The 25,301-nt window shown below is 45.8% G+C and overlaps 1 protein-coding gene across 2 annotated transcripts in view; it reads left to right on the top strand.

The window, feature by feature from the left end:
• Positions 1-25,301, top strand: part of nrp1a (neuropilin 1a) — a 63,566-nt gene that overhangs the window by 10,673 nt on the left and 27,592 nt on the right. For both annotated transcript variants that reach the window (XM_031320179.2, XM_031320189.2), the window contains exons 4-6: positions 11,716-11,897; positions 19,155-19,382; positions 22,636-22,791. In XM_031320179.2, coding sequence (XP_031176039.1) covers positions 11,716-11,897; positions 19,155-19,382; positions 22,636-22,791 — 566 coding nt within the window. The remainder of the gene's footprint in view (positions 1-11,715; positions 11,898-19,154; positions 19,383-22,635; positions 22,792-25,301) is intronic.

Raw genomic sequence — 25,301 nt, 5'->3', positions numbered from 1 at the left:
AACACTGAGGCTATGATTCAATTATGCGTTTCTGTTTCCAAAGGACAGTTGGCAATAAGTACCCTCTCCCCCTCTCCCAGCCTTATATAATATAATTAGCAACAGGTTTTCATCTCTCGCCTTTTGGTCTTTCCATCAAATGCTCATTTCTCAGTTTATGAGGCTGCATGGAAAACAACAAGAAGGGATAAGGAGGGTAAACGAATACAGAATAATTTGAGTTCATGATATGTGGGTGGCAGAGCATTAGTCTGGAGAGGAGAACTTTGAAACAGTACTTCCCAACGTCTTACTTACGCTGCCGTCCCAGGGGAGAAAGGAAGAAGAAGAGGCTGTTTAGATGAATTGATGAGCGAGTTCTGGACACTTTAACATAGCGTGTCCAGGCTTGTCAGACATGTTTCGTTCAGTGGCCTAACCTTGAATAGGGCTCATGAGTTTGATTGATGTTGCCGTGGTCCTATGTTGCCCTTACGCCACAGTGCTTACAGATCCACATGGGGGAGGGGGGGGGGGGGGGCAGCTCAGCGACCACAGGGTTCTTTATTCAACAAACCAAGCAAATCCCCAGAGAGGCTCTTGGTAAAGCAAAGTTTGTTTGCAGTGGGTAAGAGGGTAGGTAGGTAGGAAGTTAAGCCAACCACCCTCCTGGCTCAGCCCCAAATCCCCGGGGTCATTTTCGGTCGCTGTGTTTCGGTCGGCTCGCTGGTGTTTTTTTTCCACCACTCAGCCGGGCGTGATTCGGGCCGGGGAGGCAAGCAGACAGTGATTGATGGGGCGGTACCCCACTGCTCTCTGATTGAGTTAGAGCCGCTCACAATCCCTCGCTTTGTTTGCTCTTTGCTTGATCTTTACTCACTAAATTGGCAACATTAGTTGTGGTCTTTCTTTTTCACAAGTGCTACCACTTTATTTATTTTTTTCTCACAGCTTTATTGGTTTTGTTAGATGGCAGTAATTGTAAAGAAAAGGACAGAAATTCAGCCTCACAGCAACCTTCTGTGGCATTATCACAGTGGGGTAGTCCTGAAAGTGTTATTAGTAGCCTGTACCCCCGGTGCCTGTCAAGCCGTCCCCCGCCCCTCTCTTTCATGCATACTTACACAATTTTCCAGAGGATTTCACCAGAAAGCAGAGGGGAATGAGACTACTGGGCAGACGGCATCCAAGTTTGCAGGAAAGTTTGATTGTTGGGCCAGTAAATGGAAGAGTCACCTTGCCCTCTAAAATGCTGGCAAGAGCTGGCTGGCCATCAGCACTTAGATCGGCTCTGTAATGCCAAGCATTCCGCTTGTGTGCCCAGCACCACGGAATAGATACACTGTTTGGCATGTGGCCCCCACAGCATGGCCTGTTTGGCTTCCAAAGTGCTGCATCATTGGAAAATCTGAGTTCTTTGCATGCAGTGAGAACAATACAGCCATCAGACTGAACTGAAGGATGTGGTTATAAACTGTAGATATTGTGTCCAAGAGCTGGTCATCGTTCAAAAAGGAAACTGACCAAATCTGGCAACAACTGATCAACTCGCAAATATGTGGCTATTGTAAAAACACTCCCCTTATTTATTTTGATCACCATCCTTTTTCCTCTTCCTGTTAAGAACTAGAAATAGCTTGTCTTGTCTTAAGGTTATTGTGTGGTTGAAGGCCAGGTAGCTGTTTGTACAATCCCAGTCCTCCACAACATTCTCAGGGCCTGTTCACAGTCTCCGCTGCTCCCAGCCAAGTGACTGCATGTCCAGCCGGATGACCGGGTCACGGAGCACCCAGCCCAGACTGCTCTCTGACCCCCTCAATCCCCCGCCACCTCCACAGACTGCAGGGAGGACAAAGAACAGAAAGAGGAGGGAGAATGCTAGGGGGGACGGATGGGGCGTTTAATTGAATAATTCCCAGTGCAGTTATTACTACCATTGCCCTCGAGCTTCCTAGCTGTTGCTGAGCCATGTAATCTCTCTCTCCAACAATCTTGGAGAGAGAGAGAGAGAGAGAGAGAGAGAGAGAGAGAGAGAGAGAGAGAGAGGAGAGAGGCGAGGAGAGAGAGAGAGAAGATGGAGAGGAGGAGGAGAGAGGGAGAGCGAGAGTGAGGAGGAGAGAGAGAGAGAGAGGAGATGAGATGAGAGAGAGGAGGAGAGAGAGGAGCGAGAGAGAGAGAGAGAGAGAGAGAGAGAGAGAGAGAGAGAGAGAGAGAGAGAGAATGCTTTACTGTACGCTTCTGAATCTCTTGCTGGATTCATGTTGCCACCTGTTTGCCAACTACCTTTATCAGCTATTTGCACTACTTCTCTCTTTTGTTTCAGTTCCGTCGCTCTCTCAACCGCTCAACTTACATGCCTTCACACTCTGTCTCTATCTCCCTCATCACTCAGTTTCCTTTAAACCCAGCAACACCACCATCTCAGCCACGCCACACTCCCTTCCTGCCCATTGTGGAGATGAGAAAGAGAGTTTTTGAACAGCACCCAAAGGCTTTACCTCTAGTTGACCTCAGCCTTAACTCCCCTCCTCCCTACCCTTCCCTCCATCCTCTACTCTTCTCCTCAGCTCTTCTTGCCTTCTTTGAAAGCGGCGTGCTCCTCGCACACACAGCTCATTACCCAGCGGGGAGCACCGCTAGCTTCTCACAGCATCAGAAACAGATAGATGATTGCCTTTTTTATATGCCGCTCCATTTTGGGGAGTGCATATCGCCGCCGTTTTTTCTCCTCAGCCCGTAAAATGCGAGGTTATGTAGCGTTCACTTGGCTAATTTTAGTCCCATGTTAAGTTCAGTAGGTCACTAGCTCGAGGTTGTTGACAATTATCTCAGTGTTTCCTCATGTTTCTTCTTGTCACATACAGTAGTTGCAGCATCATGTACATCCTACACATGTAGTCATTGAACAGGATATCCAGTTATAGTTAGTCCCCTAAAAAGCCCCCCTTTTTTGTGATTTACTCAAAATACTGTTCATGGACTCTTTTGATTAGGGTCATGATCCTGGGCCATTTTGGACCCCTGCTTAAAGGCCTGTAATTCATCGAGATATGGTACATATTCATACATTATGAACTAAGCTGAGGATTATGGGTCTTTGAGTCTTCATAGCGACAGAGCGCATCGCGTCATACTCTCCACTCTCCATTGACTTATATTGCGTTAAGGTGCCTCCTCCTCAATTTCATGTGCTAGCAAACAACAGAAAAATGCCTAAAAGCTGCTGTGCGGCAATATTCACTACCAACAGGGTAAATAACCCATCACTTAAGTTTTTATTAGCTCCCGACCCAAAAAACTTTTTTTTGTTTTTATGAAGACAAAGGTGGGATGATAGACAGATGTGAGGAATCAGCAGCGTTCCACTTCCGGGATTGCTCCGGTGACGTAAGAAATTCCGCAGGATGCATGTATTTTCTGTTTCCTTCCGCTTTCTTTGTGTTGGAATTTTAAATTCGCTGGATTTATGAGAACTATGGTTAACTGCTCCTCAGCTCTCTGCAGGGTAAATTAAAACAGCTAGTTGGACTATCTGTCCAATCTGAGTTTTCTCTCGCACGACTATTCGCCCACGACGATTGTGATTGGTTTAAAGAAATGCCAATAAACCAGAACATGTTTTTCTCCCATCCCGGAATGCTGTGTGGACCAGCCATACCCTCCTCCGCTTTGCAGCGTGTGGATGGTCTGGCAAAGCCAGAGTAGCTTTAGGCTATATACTATATGTCTGTAAGTTAAGCTAACACGCGTAATGTCGGACATCGTTAGCTTAGTGTCAGGATCCCAAAGTATCTCCCATTCTCTCTGCTGGACTCCCCTCCGGTGGGGGCGGGACTTGAACACACTGTGTCTATTAATAAGATGAAGCAACCGTATACTTCCTTATTCCCTGCAGGGTGTGCGTGTATCTATGCCCCTGAGTCCTATAGGTGCCTTGTGGAGCGAGTGGGCGACTAGAGCAGGGTGATGACATTGGTTTAAAAAAGACAGCTCACACGTCAGCCCTGCTGTGCCACATTGGCTCCTTTGTTATTTTTACCCTTGACTTCTCATTGTTGTAACAACGGTATATCATCTGAGCTGTGCCACAGACCCCTGTGGAGGACTCTCTCTTCGCTCACCTCTGCCTGCCCCTCTCTCCTGTGTAATCAGAGATCCTCTCAAATGTCAAGGTGGGACAAATGGGAGCCATTCCCTCCTGTAATGGCCCCAGAAATGGGCTGCACTGCTTCTCTTTCCCTCCCCCTCTGTCTCTCTTCCCTCTTTGAGGAAACACGCAGGACTTTTCATCCTCTCTATCTTATTGGCTTGCTTTCTTTCTTTGTATTTTTCTGACTTTAATGCCAATTTCCTGCTTTTCTCTTTTGGCCTTTTTGTAAATCATATCACAGAGTTTCTGGCTTTGTTTTGTTAACATGTTAAACAGTTTCGGGATAGGGTGTATAACTGACATATTGCATAATATTTCCCATTCAAAATGACTCTATAATGAGGCCATAACCACACTGCTTTACTATGAAGTGTTTCTTAGAAATGTACCCAAAGGGATTCATTTGCTAAAGCATACATCCACGCGTGAATATTTATGTCTGCACACTAACATGCACACAGAGCGCTGCTGTATGCTAAGCAATTTCATTTCGAAGCTCACTTAGCAGGAAAAAAATCTTCTAAATGCAGCTATTTTATACAGCTTTGATATAGTCTTGAACTCTACACATCAGCAATGTATTACATTATTATTACTAAAATGGTTGCTTGTAATTTTGTACTGCATTGATACAGTAGATGATGAGTATTGATTTTCATTAAAAAATATACAATATTTATCTCTTATTAAATATTTTTAATTTATCACTTTTTATTTGGAATATTTAAAAAGAAATACAGTTGAAATCGTATAGAAATATTCAATAATGTCTAGATGAAAATCAGGTTTTACAAAGGCCCTTTGCGGTAAAACCAACCATTTATTCTTTAATTATTCAATTTTAGGGATAATCATCTGCATATTGTGTTTTATTCACATTCTTCTCTTGACTTTCTATTAGTGGAAGCTCAGTAAGAAGACCATCTGTACTGTTAAATGTGGTGAACATTGCCCTCTTTTCGGATGCATCACAACCAAAAAAAAATGCATTTTTATAAACCAATAAGCCCTTTTACCAGATATAGGTATTTTGATTAATAATCACTTTGAATATTCTAGCTTTGAGTCAGCAGGCCACATAAGAAAAAGGCCTATGTAACAGCGAGCAAATTGACTGCGTCTTTTGTTTACTTCTCATTTCTATAATCACGTTATCGTGACCTATTTGTCATGCTTCACAATTTTAATGAGGGGAAGAAAGGTCAAAGTGTGCACAACAGGATGACTGAAAATATGCACAGCTCTGCTTTAGGCATGTCAGTCGCCCATGGGAATAGAAAGCAAGTCAGTGGAACATACTTCAGCAATCGCCAGGGTTCAAAGTGTAATAGGGCTTACATGCGAGGTGAGCACTGGGGGATTTAGACGGCCTGCTAACAGTGGGAGCTTTTGTGGTCAGTTTTATTTCCCCTGCTTGTGTTCCACCCCTTATCCGCCCAGTTGACAGCAGTGTGAGCCGGCTGTGTGTGGAGCAGAGCAGGCTCACACTGCTGAGCAGCTGAGCAGGCTGAGCTTCCCCCCTGGGGCAGAATTCTCCCTGTCAGTCCGTGCTCATATCTCCGAATAAAGGATTATTGTTCATGTTGCAAAGGGGCGGGGGGGATGCAATAATTGAGTCTAAATAGCCAAATTCATTAATTTGATTGTTGGCGACAGCAGATCTCTCAACAGTGTAATTAGGAAAGCTAATGGATGGAGGCACGCTAAATCCATCAATGCTAATGATAATTGCTGTTCAGGAAAACGAACATGCTTTACCAAAGTGTGGCCGCGGCCGCCACAAAAAAATCAGCCACGGCATCTAAAAATATGAGCGAGCTGAGTGTAACCGTGTGGGGGTGACACCCAAAGAGGCCAGTCGGAGGGGTGCAGCTGGGCCGTCTGGGCAGGAGGAATATCCGTCTTTGATCCATCTTTTTTTATCTTCCATCCGTCCATGTGGCAGCGTGGTAGCGAGCAAAGCAATCATGCCCTTCTCCCCTCGCCATCGAGGAACCACTTCTAAACCCATCAACTCTGATTGGTCGGTGGTTTGTCCCGCTGGGTGGGTTGTCACGTTCTGAGGCCCTCAACGCCTGCAATAATTTTTACTGCGGATTCAGAAGTGGAGACACATCAGCGGAGAGGATGATAGCGGAAAAGAAAATCTGATTTTTTTTTTTTCAGCTTCATGGTCCAAGCTTCTGTTTTAACGATGAGGTCTTGACCTGTAATGAAAATGGTAACGTTAGCAAGTCAATTAGGGTTAATGTTTTCAGCTGAGAGCATTAAGATGTAGACCCGGTGTACTGCCCTGGTTTTTTTTCGTACTTCTTAGTCCGTCCAGGCGAGCTGATGTGGGGGTCATTACAGGAAAGAGAGAACCTGTTATTCTAGTGCGGGTTAATGAATGTCACATGCACGAGGGAGGCAGTATTGGAGCGAAAGTAAAGAAAGAGAGACCATTTTATTTCAGCGAGGTATGTCCCCTCCAGGCTTGGAAAAAAGTAAGTCGGGGATCAGCCTGTCTTGTGCCCCCCTTGTACAAACGTTAATGATGTTTTTCCGGAGCCCCAAGTGACGAGTTTGTTAGCCGAGACTCGTTAACACGTGAGGTCTCCGGAGTTCTCTGACAGCTGACAACAAAGTCCTTTTTCCTGCTAAGTCCCCTGAGCCTCACAGAGCTGTCCCAAGTCCGTTGTTTGGGCCTCTCCACTTGTGTTACCCAGATATGTTTTGACATGTCGTAGGTACCATGTTTCCGTGTTAGCAAGCTGTACTGTTAACAACCACAGAAAGAAAAATGCCAGAGAAAAGCACAGGGCGTTTGTTCTACATGCAGCTGAACCAAAGGGAGCAATAGCAAAGAAAAACGCTCTTGTTCTGGGGGTTCCACGGCATACTTGAGCTTATAAATGGTCTGATTAAGAAATCTAACCAATTGTACGAGGCTTATACAGTCTGTCATAGCGTTATTCCATTGCCTCAGATTGTATTGCTTTTATAGAACCATATCAAGGAGACATTTATAGAGGGAGGACAGATTGTTTCCATGGGAAAGCTTCAGGCAATATAACTGTTATAATGTTAGGCCGGTGGTTTGTCGCCTTCTCTTTGGCTTTGCAAGGAGGGCTAATGTTCTCGTTTGACACTAGCGGATTGCTTTCTCTCTGTGCCTGAAGAAAGCAGGCAGGCTAATACATTTGAGTCGGTGAAGCGAAGGTCGTTGAGAATTACATTCACTCCCTCACCCACCTACCGCTCTCTTTTTTTCCCTTTAATTTCCCCACTGGATTGGCAAACCATTTTCACTATTAGCACTGTGATAGGCAGCTCACTCCGTGTGTGTAATCGTCTGTGTGTGTTGTGAGGCCCATCCAGACCCAAAGCAGACTAGACAGATAAATAGGTGCATGGCCTGACTGGATTGTACTGTCACGAGGAATAAGAACAACAACAACAGGAGTGATACAACATGAAAAAAATCACCACACAGACCCTCTAAGAAGAGGAATTTAAGTTTAAATTGGAAGGTCGGGAGGACCCCAAAAACTGTGGGACCATTCGGGGCTTAAAATGTAGGCCATGTTCTTCTTTTATGATCCTAAATAGAGGTTGTTAACTGTCCCCTTTCTTCCCTATGGACTCTCAACCCTAGAAGCAAGTCCCCACCGGTGTTTAGAGCAATGGATTAGAGCTACGTTTAACACAGCTGGCAACAGGAGAGCCTTTCGGAGCCGTCAAACTGCCTCGCCAAGCGTTAAGACATAATGTCTTCCAGATGATAAGGGCCTGGATGGATCTGTGTTAGTAGAGCAGAGCGTGTGGGCCCACTGGCGCAGAACCGTTGGAGTCCTGGATGACACACCAGTCATTTAGGCACAAATAGAGACATTTTTGGAGAAGGAGGTGCTCTTTCTTTCTCTCCTACCACATAGAGCACAGCGAGGATCCCCAGGGCGTATTCTCCCTTCCATCTGCATCCTCTCTCCCGCTGTGCTGCCTTTACGAGGGCCATCCGAGCTGATGATGATGCGCTAGGGTACAAATGCAATAAACAGCTTTTCTGGAGGTGTGAGGAGTCGAGATAGAAACTAAAATAAGAGTATTCCTCTTGTTTGCATGGTGAATAAGGAGTTTGTGAGGAAAGGCAAAATGCAAACATTGGTTGGCAACGGTTCATGTGCACACACATAAAAACATGCTCTGCATAATGCTCTGCAAGTGTACACACACACACGTTTGCACATATGTCGTGCATATGTACACACAAGCAACACACAAACACTTGCTCAGCTCCTTCAGCTGCTTACTGCAGCTTGCTCTTGTCTCCGTCTTCATCTCAACGATGCATCTTAGCATACATTTTTTAGGCGTCTGGCAATGTTTAGCTTTTGGCAGTTTGGCTGGGTGGAGCAGGAGGGAGGTGGGGGAGAGATAGCTGCAGAAACAGAGGCTCTGAGGTGAATTATAAGTCTGCTGATACAACAGAGCAGAGCCACGGGAAAGATTGATGCTCTCTGTTGTGAGCAAGGAGAGGAGAGGAGAGCAGAGCAGAGGAGAGGAGAGGAGAGGAGAGGAGAGGAGAGGAGAGGAGAGCAGAGCAGAGGAGAGGAGAGGAGAGGAGAGCAGAGAAGAGAAGAGATTGCACAAACATTGGGGGGAAATTGTTTCGCTTATTTTTTATTGCACCTTCTTGGAATATTCTTTTAATGTATGCTGATGAACGCTGTCCACTTCACTACAGGCAGAAACACATGACTTCAACCCAAAGTTCAATTGAAATTAAGAAATATATATATATATATGCCCCTCTTTCGGTAACAAACATACTTTTAAGAAGACAATAACTTACATTTTTACTGAAAAAAATGATGAGTTTTGTAACTTTAAATTCTTTCTTCATAAATATTTGCCCCGGTGACTAAACTAGACGATGACATCGTTACAGCAGAAAGAAACGTGATCTCTGCTTCAGGGGAGACCTTTAAACTAAATAGTAAGTAACTCCATGGCCATTTAGCTGCAAAGCGCAGGCGGGAATAACATCGTAAACACCAAATGAAACTAGTATTTTTCGACTGTGCTGCAGCTGATAAAGTAGCTGAAACAAAGGTACTTGTGTGAGCTGAGCTTGGCTGTTGCCACAGCTGGCGGCCCGGCGACGAGAGAGGAAGAAGACCTGGTCTGAAATCACACATAACGGAGAAATGACGAGAGGCCAAACGGTTCCAGCAGGGGGTTTAACACAGAAATAAGAGGAGTGAGCTCCTAAAAGGATTTTAAGATATTTAAAGAAGTGAAGGAAACCTTGATCTTTCCAGCCAGTTTTCGATGAGATTTGAAATGCTAGAATGCCTGTATGGGGTGGACCCTGAGAAGCAAAGGGCTGAATATCATTGGTCTTATAGACAAGCAGCAGCTTTCATGCCACGTACCAACCTTTAACCCTCACGATGTCCTCGGGTCAAATTTGACCCATTTTATTTTGTTCTCGCGATAACACGGCAAGACGACGAAAACGCGCCACGTGGCGTGTATGTTTACGTCCGCTGTATACGGCGTAGACATACACGCGGATAGCTCAATATGCGTACAGATAACACGCCACTTGGCTTAAGAAAGTCGGCGTGTATGTTTACGCGACGTCATGATACCACGTTGGGACGTCGAAATAGGTGCTGAAAAATCGTGACAAAATGTTGGAAAAAAGCAGCAAAAAAACGGGAAAACAACACAAGGGTTAACCTGAGACACTAAAAATGTAAAGAAGAAGAAGAAGAAGCACTTGATGCATGCATGTTGACATCTCCAGATCACCTCAGATCACTCCGTCTGAGCAGAAGGACGAGTGAAGTCATCCATCCACCGCAACTCCTCAGGGGACTCAATTTCAAGAAGTGCCACAATCTGTCTAGCTCTACATTTAGTTACACTCTACACTCTGTCCTTCTCTCTCACTAGCTCCCTCCTGCTTCTTGCTTTTATATTTTGTGTATAAGAACCCAGTAGACTACCCTCCCTACCTCCTCCAAATCCCCTCTGGTAATTTCTGTATTACAAATATGTTTTTTTTTTTTTTTTAAATCTGAAGCAGGTGAAGGAAACCGTTTTTGTGGAAAAGGTGGCAAAGGGTGCGTGTGGATACAAGTCAGGCCCCACCTGAGGGATTTAGCCCACCCCGAGCCATCATTCAAAGTGTAAATCGCCTTTTTGTATGAAATCCTGTGCATTAAGTGAATTCAGGATCGCTAAGGAGACGTGATGTTTTGACAGTAATTTAGGAATCAAGCAAAACTATGAAAATAGGCGCTGTTGCCCAGAAGGCACATATTTTCTGAGGAAGGGAGGAGGAAACAGAAAGAGCATGTGTGTGACTGAATGTGTCCGCACACCTGCTTCACGTTACACGTAACATGCATCAAAATGTATTTCTTCATTTATTGTGTGTGAGTTGCATTTTTTTCATCTGGTTTCTGATGAAGATGGAGGACCGTCGCAGCAGGTCATCAGGGTCTGGGCAGGAATATGTTCAATAAGTGGCCTGCAGAGCTAAAACCTTGGCGGGAACGGGAGTTTTGGGCAATTAGGAACTTTGGAAACCTAAACTGAAATCTGCTTTTTCAGCTCCCTCACTCACAGTCAAAACACAGCACGGAAAAGTAATCTCAACCACACACGCACACACACACATACACACACACACACAGGCACTGGAGTTAAAACCACAACTCAAGTGCATTTAAGTGCCTGAAAACACTCACACACACACTGATGACCAAAGGATGTTAAGACCACCCTCGTTGGCCAGTTTACGTTTCGCATGCCAGATTTTGTGTGGGTGTGTGTGTGCGTGTGTGTCATGGCTCCGGCTCCCAGTCCTATTTCAAAGCTGTTTTCCTCTTATGCGCCGCTGCTCCCTTCAATAGCCGTAGGTCTGAAATTCCATTTGAATGTGATGTTTGTGTGGGTGTGTGTTTAACAGCTTTAACACCTGCTCTTTCTATACACCAGCCTAAGCCAAAGGCCAAGATATAATCACTCTCAACTCCATTTGTCACTCATACAAGAGGCACACACACTGTCAGTGTTATCTAGTGGTTAAACAGGAGAGAGACAACTGTTCAGCCGGAGTTCAGTAGTCAATGCAGTTACGTAAACCTGACCTCAGTGCTGCTGGGCGCACAAAACCTCTGCACAGTGTGTGTGTGTGTGTGTGTGTGTGTGTGTGTGTGTTGGTGTGTGCCAGGTCGATATAATGAAAGTTTAACCTGCCCACCTGTTCTCTGAGTTTTAACCTGAGACTTCATTAGTACACAGTGTTTTATTTCCACTACATTACCTGCACAATATGCTGTGTTGCTCTGCGTGTATGTGGTCCTCTGAGTATGAATCTGCGTGTTTGTCTCCATGTGTGTGAGTGTTTTTGTGTGTGTCTTCATACATGCACAACATGAGCGTAATAACAGTGATATATTTCCAACAAACCCAATCTACAGGAACAGAGCAAGAACAGAACTAAATGAAAACCAAACCTGAAGAGAAAAACATGTTTCCTAAAACACATGTGTGACTAACACTGCTTCCTCTTCTCTTGTCTTGCTCAGGTATGACTACGTGGAGGTGCGAGATGGTGTGGACGAGAGCGGCCAGCTAGTGGGGAAGTACTGCGGGAAGATCGCTCCCTCTCCGGTCGTCTCCTCCGGAAACCAGCTCTTCATCAAGTTTGTGTCTGACTACGAGACGCATGGAGCGGGTTTCTCCATTCGATATGAGATCTTCAAGACGGGTGGGTGACCTAACACAGCTGCAGCTTCACTTTGTCCCAGCTATTTGTAATATTACCTCACATGTTACATATAATATCAAAACAATAGATCTACAGCAATATATCAATATATCTTTTTTTTAAATTAAGCGTGCCACCTGACCTCTTAAAGGAGCTATTAAGTTCTTGGTTTAAGGTTAGGAAACCAGTGTTATAACATATGCTCCACATTACAAGTCAATTCAATCTAATTTGTCATTCGCGGACGCTGTGACACATACGTAGTGCGATACATTATGAAAGCTGTAGGAATAAATCTGATAATTGGGCAAGAAAGAGCCTCTCCGTGTAGTTTCATGGTTTGTTTGCGATTTAGTCAAGGCATCAGAGCATCAAATTATGCAATCACAATATGGCATGCAATATGCTCTATTCGAAACCAATGAATCACAGTCCCATATGTTCCATAATTGTAGCAGTTTTTAGCTGGTGTGAATGATTGTACGAGAAGCAAGGGCATAATTTGCTGAGCATTGATTCATCAGACGGCAATCCACAGCAAGAGTATGAACCTGCCGGATTATTCGACGGGCCTTTGCACTTTGTCGTATTTTAGCGGAATACTGCAAGTAGCAGAAATGCGGAACCGAGTACACTTTGATCTGTTCATTTATCGCAAGTAATATCATGATATTCAACAACATTATCGCATATTTTCCCCGTATCGTGCAGCCCTACACGAAACAACCGCAGAGAGACATAAAATGACTGCAAAGAGACGCAAAACTGTGAGTGCCCAGGGTCTCATAATCCACCAATACTGCCATTATAAGAACTGGCAAGCAGGTTGTCGAGGAAGTGAATTAAAGCCACTAAACTGGGATTAGGAAGTACTTTCACTGCAGTGGTATACAATCAGTGTGAGGTTCATCCTTAATGTTAAACCCAAAAATAAGTCCTTTGCGTCATTTTAGTGGGAAAGCATGTATCGTAAACACACAGATATCCTCAGGGGATGTCTATCTTATCAGAACACAGCATCCCAGGAGGAAGAATTTCCTGTAAGCTGGCTGCCTTTCTTTGTTTGGTCTGGAAGTAGGAGGAGGAGGAGGAGGAGGAGGAAGAGGGGGAGGACAGTACATATCTGGAGAGTGACTTGTAGGCAGACAGGTGCTACAGACTCCACTTTCATTAATTAACCTTAGCAGCAGTCTATGGGACGCCCCTCCCGTGACCTCGGAGACATGATGAATGTCCCTGCGAGGTCCCTCCTTCCTTTTAATCGGGGCTAGTGTGTGTTATCCTGCGCGTGTTTGTGTGTCTGGGGTTTGTGCGTGTCACCAGGCAGGGAAGCTGCTGGAGTGTGGCTCCATTTACCAGATCAAAGCGACACTCCACCCCGACATACGCACACTCATCTGCACACACTCCCTATTTTCCCTTTGATAGGCCAGTTAAATCTACTACATTCTTCCATGATTAGCTTGGTATTTTCCAGTCTCATCCATTAGCCAGGACTGATTATAAATAAGGCGTGTTAGGGGGCCCAGTGGTGGTAGGGGAACCGCTGAGCACACTCATAGGGGGGGCTGAGATATGAGGAAATAGGGAACTAGCAAGAAATATGGATGCCAGTGTAGACAGAAAATAGAGAGTCAGGAATAGAGAGAGAATTTAAATGGGAATCTGGGTTTGGGAAAAAAAAAGGGGGCTTCAGGGGCGTTGCTGTAGATTAAACCCAGGACAGAACTTTTTCTCCTGGGTGTTTTGCACCTAGCGCCATCCCCCTTGCGGAGAAGAGCACCATGGGTGTGCCGTCGCTACCTTAGTGGATCCAGACCCTCGTTGTGCTTTGAATTTACTCCATGTTTTGACTAGTGCGGCTCTGGCTGCCGCCAAGAACAGGGCTCTGAGATCAATTAACAGCCCTGTTTGTGAGAGCGAGAGAGAGAGAACCAAGCAGAAAGAGAGATTCAAAGCTTGCTGATTAGCACAGCTTATCAACAAGCAGGGTATTAGCTGGGAAAACATTGTGTTGGCTAACACATGTAACGTTAATGATGATGCACAGATGCTCTGATAACGGATGGAGGAATGGGAGGCTCGCACTTGTGCATGCCAATGAAGGGAAATTCAAAGAATTCAGCCTGTTTATCATAGTGATTATAGCCGTGGAGATCACTGGAAGTCAACCTCAGGGATGGTACTGCCTATCATCTCAGGTTCTACAAGCAAAAGGTCACATGGAAGATAAATATACCCACAAAGCAAACGTGTAAACACGTACTCCCCTCAGGGATCACACGGCAACTTATTCGAGTATGTTTACATGTGCAGGTTTACCCACTTAAGCAATAAACTATGTAAATACACTTTCACACACACTTCAACATGCTGGCGTTTGTAGCCCTGGCTTTCATCAACAGTAGCCTGCAAAGGGTCTAATTGGAAGAGAACAGGTTGTTTTGCGGCTCTCTATGGCCGCTTCCACATCCGTTTCTACCCCTTCTCCACTCTTCAATCCCATCCAACCATCTTAATTAGCATGGGCAATTTATTTTGTAGCCTGCAAATTGGCAGCCTCGCTCCACTGGCTGAAGTCTGGCAAGAGACATGCAGGAAAAGCGAGATGGTGGGGGAGAAAGAGATAGAGAAGAGGGATAAATCGGGGAGTGAGGAATATTTGAGCTGCAGGGAGCTCAAAGATTAGCAAGCTGTTTGTATTTGTGTATGTCTCTGCGGAGGCCTTCGGCTTCCAGGCGGTAATGAAATGGTGCATTAAAAAGTCGGGCAAACTATGGCCTTGACTTGATAAACAACCACCAGTATGATCAAAAATTAGTAATGTCAGAGTAAACTGAGATGAGGCTGGGGTTACCAACCGCCGTTACCAAAATCCTGGTGCCTGATGCTGCTCAGTGGAAGACTGAAAGCTGTGTTTATCCTGTCATCTGACAGTATCTCACTTAAAATCCTCAAGTGTTTCTGGACAGATCCGTCCCTTTTAAATACACACATGCGCACATGCACAACATATGTTTTCTCTTAACAGCTCTGATGAGCTTAGAGCCACATCAATGCTGGCAGAGGGCCCATTGAAGTGGGAGCGGAGGCAGAGATAGTGCCCCCTCCCTCCCTCCCACTTGCATATACCCACAAGCTCATCCCCCTTTCTCCTCACGATTACTCAGCAGAATGACTAAGCCTGGCATTATTTCATCTTTACACTAAAAAGCTCCATCTCTTCACGCAACAGCCCTGTTTATCATGTCACTGGGATGCGAGCGCTTTCACTCAGAGCACACACCTGTGAAAACACGTTCAAGGTGTGTGTGTGTGTGTGTGTGTGTGTGTGTGTGTGTGTGCGCGTGTGTGTGTGTGTGTGTGTGTGTGTTGGGTGGGGCTTAATAGGGGGCACATTCTGCTTTCATGGACAGCACGCCCTGATGGCATAGGTCACATCTGGCATGGATACGTACTGTCATCTCACACACACACACACACACACACACACACACAACACCCACTCACACACACAGACCTCATGGAAACCTAAGACAACAAATCTCTTTAAGGGGAGTCAGAGGGAGACTGTGACCCCTCCATCCCATCAGCTTTGTGTCATCCCTTAAACAACGGCCCAGGCACAGTAAATGCGCTAAATACCATGTCAGTGGTGCAGTCCCTCGGGGTGTGTGTGTGTGTGTGTGTGTGTATGGGTAAATGTAAACCTCCCTGTTTCAATGACTGACACGCACCAGGTTTCAGGTTAATGTTTGATTCAGTGTTGAAAGAGTGAATTCTCCACCAACAATTAAGCCCTCTGTCTGTGTGGCGTAACGACAGAGTAAAGGGGAAAGGAGGTACGAAGGGGGTGGGGGCAGTAATGGGGGTTGGAGGGTTGGAGGGTTGTGAACTGGGCTAATGATCAGCCAGAGAGCAACATGGAACATAAACAGTGGTGATTTACTGAGCAGTCCAACAACAACACTTCCAGCCCCTATGGCTCCGGCCTCTAATAACCCATATGAAGGAGAAAGAGAGAGAGATGAATAGATGGAGGGGAAAAAAAGAGAGAAGTGGGGAAAAGCGAGAGAGAGAGAGAGAGAGAGAGAGAGAGAGAGAGAGAGAGAGAGAGAGAGAGAGAGAGAGAGAGAGAGAGAGAGAAAGAGAGAGAGAGAGAGAGAGAGAGACGGATTTAAAAAATGAAAAAAGCAAGAGGCTGTCACATTTAACGCCTGTTCCTTGGCGCAATGCTGTTCTAATGATTAACGCCGCGGTCTGCTTTCAGCACTTACAGCAACCGCTTCATAGAGACATGGAGGACAAGTCATCAGGGACACTAACGGTGGAAAGGCATGTTGAAAACATATTTATTTAAGATTTATTTTCGATCTCTAACACTTGCAAAGATTGAAATCAGATCCACATTAAATATCATTTTGTCGGCTACGACCAAACTCTAATCACTCAGCGAGCGAGTCGCAGTGACATTCGTTTACTCCCCCCGTCCAGAGCAGAAGGCCTCAATATAAACGAGAGTTAAAGGAATCCATCACTGCCGGCAGTAAATGTTTGAGCGCCTGGTTGGAGGTTGCCACTAAATGTAGCGTGCGTTCAAGGTTACATCTTTTTCTTTCTTCCAACTTCCTGTCGTAAATTCAGCTGTTTGTTTAAAAGCAGTGTTTGGACTAATGGGTGCACTGTGGCCAAACTGTTTGTTTTTTTTACATCTCAGATGAAATGAAATGAAAGTGAAATCAAAATGTGTGTTTCCTGTTAGCCTCACCTGCATCAAACCTTACCTATTTTAACCCCTTTTTATATTGAGGCGATACATCCGCCAGGAAAGACACCAGCAACTGCAGCGATAGAATAAAGGAGGAACGGAGAGAAGAAGGGCCAGGGATGTTAGCGTGTGGCTGACAACAGGACGTATTTGTCTCCTGGAGCTCCTTGTCAACACAGACGCATGCACACACGCCGTACGGACCCACGCCGCCACAGAGAAGCGTGACTGATATCACTGAATGCCTCTCACGCAGACATCAGCACAAAGCATCCTGGGTGCAGCGAGGGGAGCAGGGGATGGAAGCCCTCCCATGTGGAGGCACTAGATAAAAGAGATCTGTTGGATGATTATCTCGCCGGTGGGACCGGCAAGAGTGCTCCGTCTTCTCTCGCCGCTCTATTTTGTTTGTGATGTTTTTTTTCGCTCTGTCCTTTTCTTGAGGGGGTATAAACAAAGCCGGGGACACAAAAAAGCTGACAATAGGAGAGTTTGTCCTTGGCACGGCCTCAGTCATGATAACTCAGAAAAAGCACAGAAACAGGAAGGCCTAATGGTGATAGTGACTTATGTAAATTAAACCGGGAATAAGTGCCATTAAATATTTTGGCCCCACTCTACATTTCACAAATGCATGTATTAAATAAAATGTCCTTAAATTATAAGACTGAACTTAATACTGGCAAAATATAATGGAATATTTGAATCAGTGTAGGCGTTTATATTGCCTCTGACTGGTTTCAGAGGGAACAATTCCCAAAGACCAAATCTGTTCTGGTCAACTGCTGAGCTGAGATAAGGGTCATGGTGGAGGCTGATGAAATGGATGGAGAGTGGAGTTCTGAGCCAATATCCACAGGAAATTCAACACACTGACCTGAAATGCACTTTGCATACTGCAGCTGTCTAGAACACTCAGCGAATCATGGGTGCCTTTTTCAAAGAAGTGGCTCACATCTATAGTTTTTTTTCCCCCCAAAACTGTCATTTGACTGACATTTCTTTACCTCAATACGATGAGGTAAAGTGCAGAACTGCAGCATCCTGCAACCCTCTTATCTCGGCCGATGCGCTCTCTCTCTCTCTCTCGACAACATCTCTCCCTTTTCCAGCGGGTAAATACGAGGGGAAGCTGTGAAATTAATGGTGCCCACTGTTCTTGAAAGCCACACTTTAGCGGCAGCACTAAATGTCAGCTCTCTTTAGAGTCAAAACGCCGCTCGCCGTGGCTTGCAACTTGGGGAGAGAGAAAATCAACATGGCTCTCCGTCCCTTCACTCACTCCACTGGTGGACAGGCAAAGATTTGGCCTGATTGTGTTGAATTATGGGCCAAGTAAGAAGCTTGAGTGACAGTGGAAAGAGCAGTTCGCCACATTTATTTAAGCTGCAATGACTGTAGCAAGGAGGCTCTATCTAGCGATAACTCCCTGCAATTTTGGTTTCGGTCGGCCCGGCTGTCAGACTAGCATGGAAATGACATTATCCTGTGCACATTTCTGCCACTAATGGCAGTAGTCCTCTTTTTTTTTCAAGCCAGGCTTGGTAACAATCTGGCCCAGCGCTAGAGCATGCATAGTAAACACATCTTAATGTCCTATCTATCACTCTCTTAAAGAAATGTCCTGCAGCTGTTAGTGTCATTTTTTTTTTTTTAATCACGTCACTCATTCTTAAATCATAATCTTGTGCTCATGATGCTCTGAGAAAAGTGGCTAACATGGAGAAATGTGTTAATGCTCCACATCAGCGCAGCTCTCCGGGGAGCTGTGAATAAATATTTTGACTTTTCCGTGTGTAAAATTGTGAGTTTAAGTGTGAGTGTGTGTGTTGATGTATGCGCAGTCATTGCCCTCGCCTTCCATCACTGACACTGTCATTCTGTCTGAGCACCTGTCATATGTTTCACAGACGTGTGTGTGTGTGTGTGTTAGTGTGTGTATGTTAGTGCGTGCGTGCGTGCGTGTGTGCGTAAGACAGGTTTTTGCACAGTGAATCAAGCTGTTTGTTCATCGCTCCCCAATTCTGGTGATTGAAGCCTTTCACAAATGTTTACACTCACAGTCCAGATGTTCCAGGAGTTACAGATTTTACACACACACACACACACACACACGCACACACACACACACACACACACACACACACACACACACACACACACACACACACACACACAGTGATGAAGGAGTGTGGTGGTTGTGCCCATGAGGGAATGAAAAAAAAGGCACATATAGAGGAGAGTTGAGAGATCCAGATGTAGCCTCTAGTGAATAGAAGAACTGTCAAGGTGGTCTCTTGTCTCTGGGCCGTAAACTGCCCTCCACTCAATAGACCAGCTGGGGGGCAGAGCTTCTCAATATCCACCACACAAAGCCACCCGAAAAAGATCACTTAACCAACAGTCATTCAAAAGAATCAACCCCGCCCCTTTCCTCTTTGCCCGTTTCGTCTCATCTTCTCACTTGCCATCTCGTTTCCTCCCTGCAGGCCCCGAATGCTCCAGGAACTTCACCTCCAACAGTGGTGTCATAAAGTCGCCTGGTTTCCCAGAGAAATACCCCAACAACCTGGACTGCACTTTCATGATCTTTGCCCCCAAGATGTCCGAGATCATCTTGGAGTTCGAGAGCTTTGAGCTGGAGCCTGACCCGACTCCCCCTACTGGTGTTTTCTGCCGCTATGACAGACTGGAGATCTGGGATGGCTTCCCTGGAGGTGAGCGAGCTCTGATCTGTGCCTGATCTGTTTTACCTGGAATTTAAAGTGAGACAAAACAAAACAAGAGGTTTTCTACAAGAGGTCTCTAATATAATCATACACTAGTTTTCTCTTTGTTAGTATTACGATTTTGTGTTGTATTGTGCTTTTTCATTTCTTAAACTTCCAGTAAATAGCACTGGTATAAAAAAAAAAGGTATCATTGAAATCCCACTGCTTATTGAATCTGCTCTCCTAGGTAGTGAAAAGGGAGACGGTGGGTTTCAATGTAACTTGTCCCTGCTTTTCTCAGAGAAAATCAACAGGTTTACACAAAATGACGGCATTATCCGGGCCAGTGACTGGCTAACTGCCTCAACCACACTTGGCAGGGGTCCAAGAGTCTGTCAGCATGAGTGTGAACGCCTCGTCATCACTCAACTCCAAACATTTCCTGATTACGACAGCCTCCCGCCCTTCCTTTTTCTGTCACAGGCTGCATGGATTTGTTAGCTTCTGCACATTTGGGAATTCAAGGTCTAATCTAGGCTATGATATTTAAGTTGTTCTGACACATAGAAAACATAATTTGATCTTGCAGGATATGACTCTGAAAGGAATTCAAGTTCCTTGCGTTTCCTTGAGAGTATTTGAACTGAACCGGCTTGGTGCTGTTGAGAGCCAACGTCTCTCGATCGCAGGGTTGAGCAAAGGCGGCAGCTCCCGTGTAGATTCAGAGTTTCAGACAGACAATAAAGTATCGCCATAAAATAGCATTTGTCTTAAAAATCAGCAGGTAAGAGACAGAGGGCCCCATTTTAACGATCTAAGCGCACAGCGTGAAGCGCCTGGCGCAGGTGCATTTAGGGTGGGTACGAAACCAAAAAAAGGGTCCGTGCGTCAGCCGCATGGTTCAAAAGAGTTGTACTTAGTGTCTTCGTTAATCATAGCTGTGTTTTGGGCGTAACATGCAATAAACCCATCAGAGTGTCTTCTCCCATTCCCTTTAAAAGCCAGGTGCGTTTGTACCTTGGCGCACTGCTATTATGATGGAGGATTTGTTAAGCAGGAAGGAGAGATTTTCAGGAGAAGAAACTGATCGTGTGTGAAGTGAAAGCGCGCAAGCAGATCATATATGGCACGAGCACTAGGCCACCAAAACTCTGCGAGGTGAAGCAGGCGTTAAAATAACAATGAAATGCTACGTTATTGACTTTTTGTCGGTCAATGGCGCGATCACTTTCCAATGCCTCAACGGCAAGAATGCACCTGAACACACCTCCCTGTAAGACCAGCACGGCCATGGGCGCACAGATGGGCGCAGGTGCATTTGCTATTTAAACGACGTGGGCGCTGGACGGGAAACTGACAACTGCGTCGGTCTTAAACTAGCAAAGACACTTGCGTCGGGCTTTGCGCTGCGCCTCGCCGCGCCGGGGGTCAAGATAGGGCCCAGAGTGAGAGTGGGCACGTGGTGTTCAAAAGCAATGCCTCCACGGCCCGAGAGAAAGCTCTGAACTCAGCGAGAGAATTCACCTCTTGAAGTTTTTCAGTTTTTCTCCTGGCTATTCCAGCACGGGGTGCAGACCAGATGAAAGCTTTTTTTTCACCCATCAGTGGCTGAAAATTGAAAGAATCTTATCTAGGAGCATTCAACCTACTGGTGCACATCAGTATTCTCTGCCGTGGCGTTCCGAGCGATAAGGTTGAAGTGTATATCAGCGCCTTTTCAAGTGAGTTTTACTTGAAGTTCAATGTTTTCCGAGCTCACATCTCCGTAGATTTGATTTGAACGTAGTTGACCTTTGATTCCACAAAGTATTTCCATAACTCATTTGTATGTTCTCTACTAGAGGTGGAACATTCGTTTCATTTTGCAGATTTACGTTGATTAATAAATGAGACCTGGGAAGGCTTGGAGAGCTGAGAATATCTCACATTATTATCACATTTTAATGCATATTTTTACAAAGAAAAGGTACCTCAGGGGTCTGGAATAGAAACATTTCCTGTGCTACTTCCAACTTATTAAAATTCAGAGATTTCTCACTTGTTGCAGTGAAAAGTACCACGCAAAAGAAGCGGAATAAGACACAGCGGAATCTCTTTTGTCCAAGAGTGAGCCTATTCAGGGCAGAAACTGGACACTATGCTGTGTCTGACGTGGCATCACACCCTTCAAGTGTTGCTTGATGTGACAGATAGCCTTGTATAAAAATAAGCCATGGGAGGAGAATTGTGTGTCGGCTTTTGCCAGGTGGCTCCTGCGGTGCCTGCTGGATCAATAGTGCATTAGCACAGAAGGCTGGAGGCATGCTCGCCGTTTGGGGTGTGTAGAGATGTGGGAGATGTACGGGCCAAATGCATCCGCCCGGGGGTACTCGCACCTCGCTGGACAGGTGCTATGGAAGAACAACCTCCACTCCCTCGTCCCTCTTCCCTGAGGAATGGAGAGGCAGGCAGGATGCAGACTTCATAGCGAGACTCTTTTCATAGCACTGGGAAGTCATGCAGATAATCCGGGAGATGGCATTTTTATGTTCAGCCCAGGCCAAAGGACTGTCACTCGCTGCTGATCATAGCATTACTAATCACAGATAAGCTGCAGGTCCCTACACACCAACAGGGAACACACACTCACACATGTGCATGGCTCATAGCACACATCAGAGACATAGGGCAAGGTCATTGTGCTCTCTTGCTCTCCCTCTCCCTCGTTTCCCCATCACTCTTTTCCCATGTTTCTCCGCCACTCTGTCTCGTCTACCCTCCCTCCAGCTGCCATTTTCCGTCCCTCCCGCGTCCCCATTCCACTCAGCCTGCTCAGTGGAACATGTCCCTCTTGTGCTTTTATTGCTCTCTCTCTCTCTTTTAATGCCTCCCTATTGTCTCTGCCCAGTCTCCAACAAAACTCAGCCGGCCACGGCTGTGTGCGCCTCAAGACTAAAGAAACAGCAAAGGAATTTACAGCCAGCAAATAGACAGAGACCGTGACCTGCCCACACCACAGGTCCCTCTTCCGCTTTGCTCTTTTTTGTGTCCGACAGGGAAGCAGGAATGTTGGGATTCTTTTCTTAAGCGTCTTTATGTGGTAAAAAAAACCCGCAGCCGGTGCCGTACCTCACTGACACTCTAGTTTTCACACCTCAGTGGGGAGGAGTTGGTAGTTAAACCCATGTGTGACATGGCTCTGGCAAACAAACAAATATTGAGTTAACCCAAGTCTAACCCGAGTAACAATGTTTGTGCTTTTCTCTCTTTCTCTCTCCAGTCGGCCCATACATTGGGAGGTACTGTGGTCAGAACACCCCAGGCAGGATCATCTCCTACACGGGCATCCTGGCACTGACAATCAACACTGACAGCGCCATCGCTAAGGAAGGCTTTTCGGCCAACTTCACTGTAATCGAAAGGACTGTTCCAGAGGGTGAGCTGGCATGAAAACAATGAAAAATCAGACAGATGGGGATGTCAGGGAGGCAAAAAAAAAAAAAAAAAAAAGCAGAAATCAAAATTAAATAACAATCCAGAGAGATTTGTTCAATCGAACATCTGGATTGAATGAGCCTGAATTAGAGGGCAATAAAGTAACCCCCCAAAGAGTATTTCTAAAGTAAGAAGCAGATGTTGTCTGCAACTAAAGCCACACATGTTCCTATCATGATGAATTCCCCCACGTTTAACAGAGCTTAAGAGTTAATAAATAAACACCTCCTGCTTCTTTTTTTGGGTAATGTGTTACAGTGTATAAGTCTGCCTCCCATGGTTTACAAGCCCCATTAACACACGGTGAGCTCAGACAGACTCCAAAAGGCAGCTTCCCCACCAGTAACCACCCCGGACGCACACCCCTAGGGCTTTTACATCCAGCATCGTCATCGCAGGGCTCGACCCCCTGACCCCATGTTGCAAAACGCTCTGACTAAACATTTCATTAAGGAAGACGAGAGCTCGTAGGAGCCATAAATCTGTCCAGAGGCTAGACCACCCCAAACATACACACAGTCAGTCTTTGAATAGCAACAGAGATGGATGACATTCAACAAATCTACTAATCATCTCCAAAAAGGATTTTGTCTTGCCCAGAGGGAAGACAGGCGCAGAGTACACACACACACACACACACACACAACAAACAACCCCACCTCACAGTAATATGCACAACGATGCGACTGCTGATGTCATTTCTCCTCAGTTTCCTCCGAGTTACTTGAGTCGCTTTAATCACAAATCTAAGATCAGATTGCACAAATCAACTTTTCACATTCACCATTAAGAGGCATGGGGAAATATCTGACCCGCGATCAGTAAATACCTTCATTTACATGAGTTGCTTGGTCTTACATCACCGACCAAGGCATATCCAAGATAGGAATAAAAATCTCAAAACTTTGTCTGCACTCTTCCAGCCTTGTACCAGTTGAATCATTCATAATCCCCTTATGCATAATAAACGGTGGATTTTCTCGCCTCCGCATGGCAAAGGGAAGGGTACACTCGAGCTGAAAGCTACTGATGGGAGGTGATAATGTGATGAAAGGAGGGCTTGTCTTTTGTTCCCGTTTCTCCATCCACCCTCCCCACCCCATCCAACCACCCTCGCTATCTTCTCGGCTATTAGCCCCGCTTTGGTCAGTAACCCACATGATCAGATACCGTCCTTAGCTGCAAACAAACGCCTCTTTGTATGATTGTGATCCAGTTATCTACGTGATGTGGGTCTGAGTACAAAAGTTTGACAAGAACGGGCAGTCTTCTCAAAGAGAGACGATGATGAGGGTGGAGAGGTGCGAGACAGTGTTGTCAGCCTCACTCTCAGACTCTGACACACTTGCGCGCGTGAGCACGTATACATATGCAAGCGCGCGTTGACACTGTAAAGCACAAACGCACACGCTGACCCGGTGACTGAGGTGTGTTAGCATAGTGGCAGATGGGGAGACCATCTGTGTTAGCTCACAGGCAGCAGCCACATAGCAGCTCCACACTGCTCCTTGTCCTGTGCACGCTGTGTGTGTGTGTGTGTGTGTGTGTGTGTGTGTGTGTGTGTGTGTGTGTGTGTGTGTGTGTGTGTGTGTGTGTGTGCGCGCGTGCGTGCGTGCGTGTGTGTGTGTGTGCAACCGTGAACACACAAGCACAAGCCAAAGGTCCATTTATGGAAGTGCGTCTTAAGAAGCGGGCTTGTGACTAACGGTTAGTCTCGCTTTGCCAGACCTTCCTCCACAGCGCTGCGAAGGAAGGTCTGGCTAGTCCACACAGCATTCCACGATGGGAGAAAAACGTGCTCTGGTTTATTGGCATTTCTTTAAACCAATCACAATCGTCTTGGGCGGCACTAAGCACCGGGCAGAGCCACGGTGTCGCTGCAAAATAGCCTCGGGAACATGTGTACGTTCAAAAGTAGTTTTAGTCGTGCAACAGAAAACTCAGATTGGACAGATAGTCTAGCTAGCTGTCTGGATTTACCCTGCAGAGATCTGAGGAGCAGTTAACCATAGTCCTCTTAAATCAACCGCAGTTAAAAAAATAAAAAATAAATAAAAAACACAAGAAAGCGGAAATCCAAAGTGTGAAATCCGGCGGAATTTCCGTCGGCAATGGAACACTCCCGGAAGTGGAACGTCGTGGATATAGACCACCGAACGGTTAACAGAAACACTGTCGAGGTGCTTTATGACTTTACCACCAGGAACAAAAAAAATGAAGTAAATAAACAATGAGAAGGGTCCACATGAATGTGTGAAAGTGTGCCTTCCCATACCTCTGTGTTGTTGTGGTGACATTATACGACTCCTGCTCAGAACAAAAGGTCAGATCGTTCGTCGATCTGTCGCTGCAGCTCCGTCCACACCAATGTCAGCATGTCTGACCCCCAGGGGTTAGAGAGGCCGGCCCCAAGCTGACCCATCTGAGTCTTTAGTCCCGGAGCCCACGATG

Source organism: Sander lucioperca, chromosome 23 (assembly GCF_008315115.2).
Source record: "Sander lucioperca isolate FBNREF2018 chromosome 23, SLUC_FBN_1.2, whole genome shotgun sequence".
Taxonomy (NCBI): domain Eukaryota; kingdom Metazoa; phylum Chordata; class Actinopteri; order Perciformes; family Percidae; genus Sander; species Sander lucioperca.
Note: the sequence above shows the minus strand (reverse complement) of the source record. Positions and strands in the feature narration are given on the sequence as shown.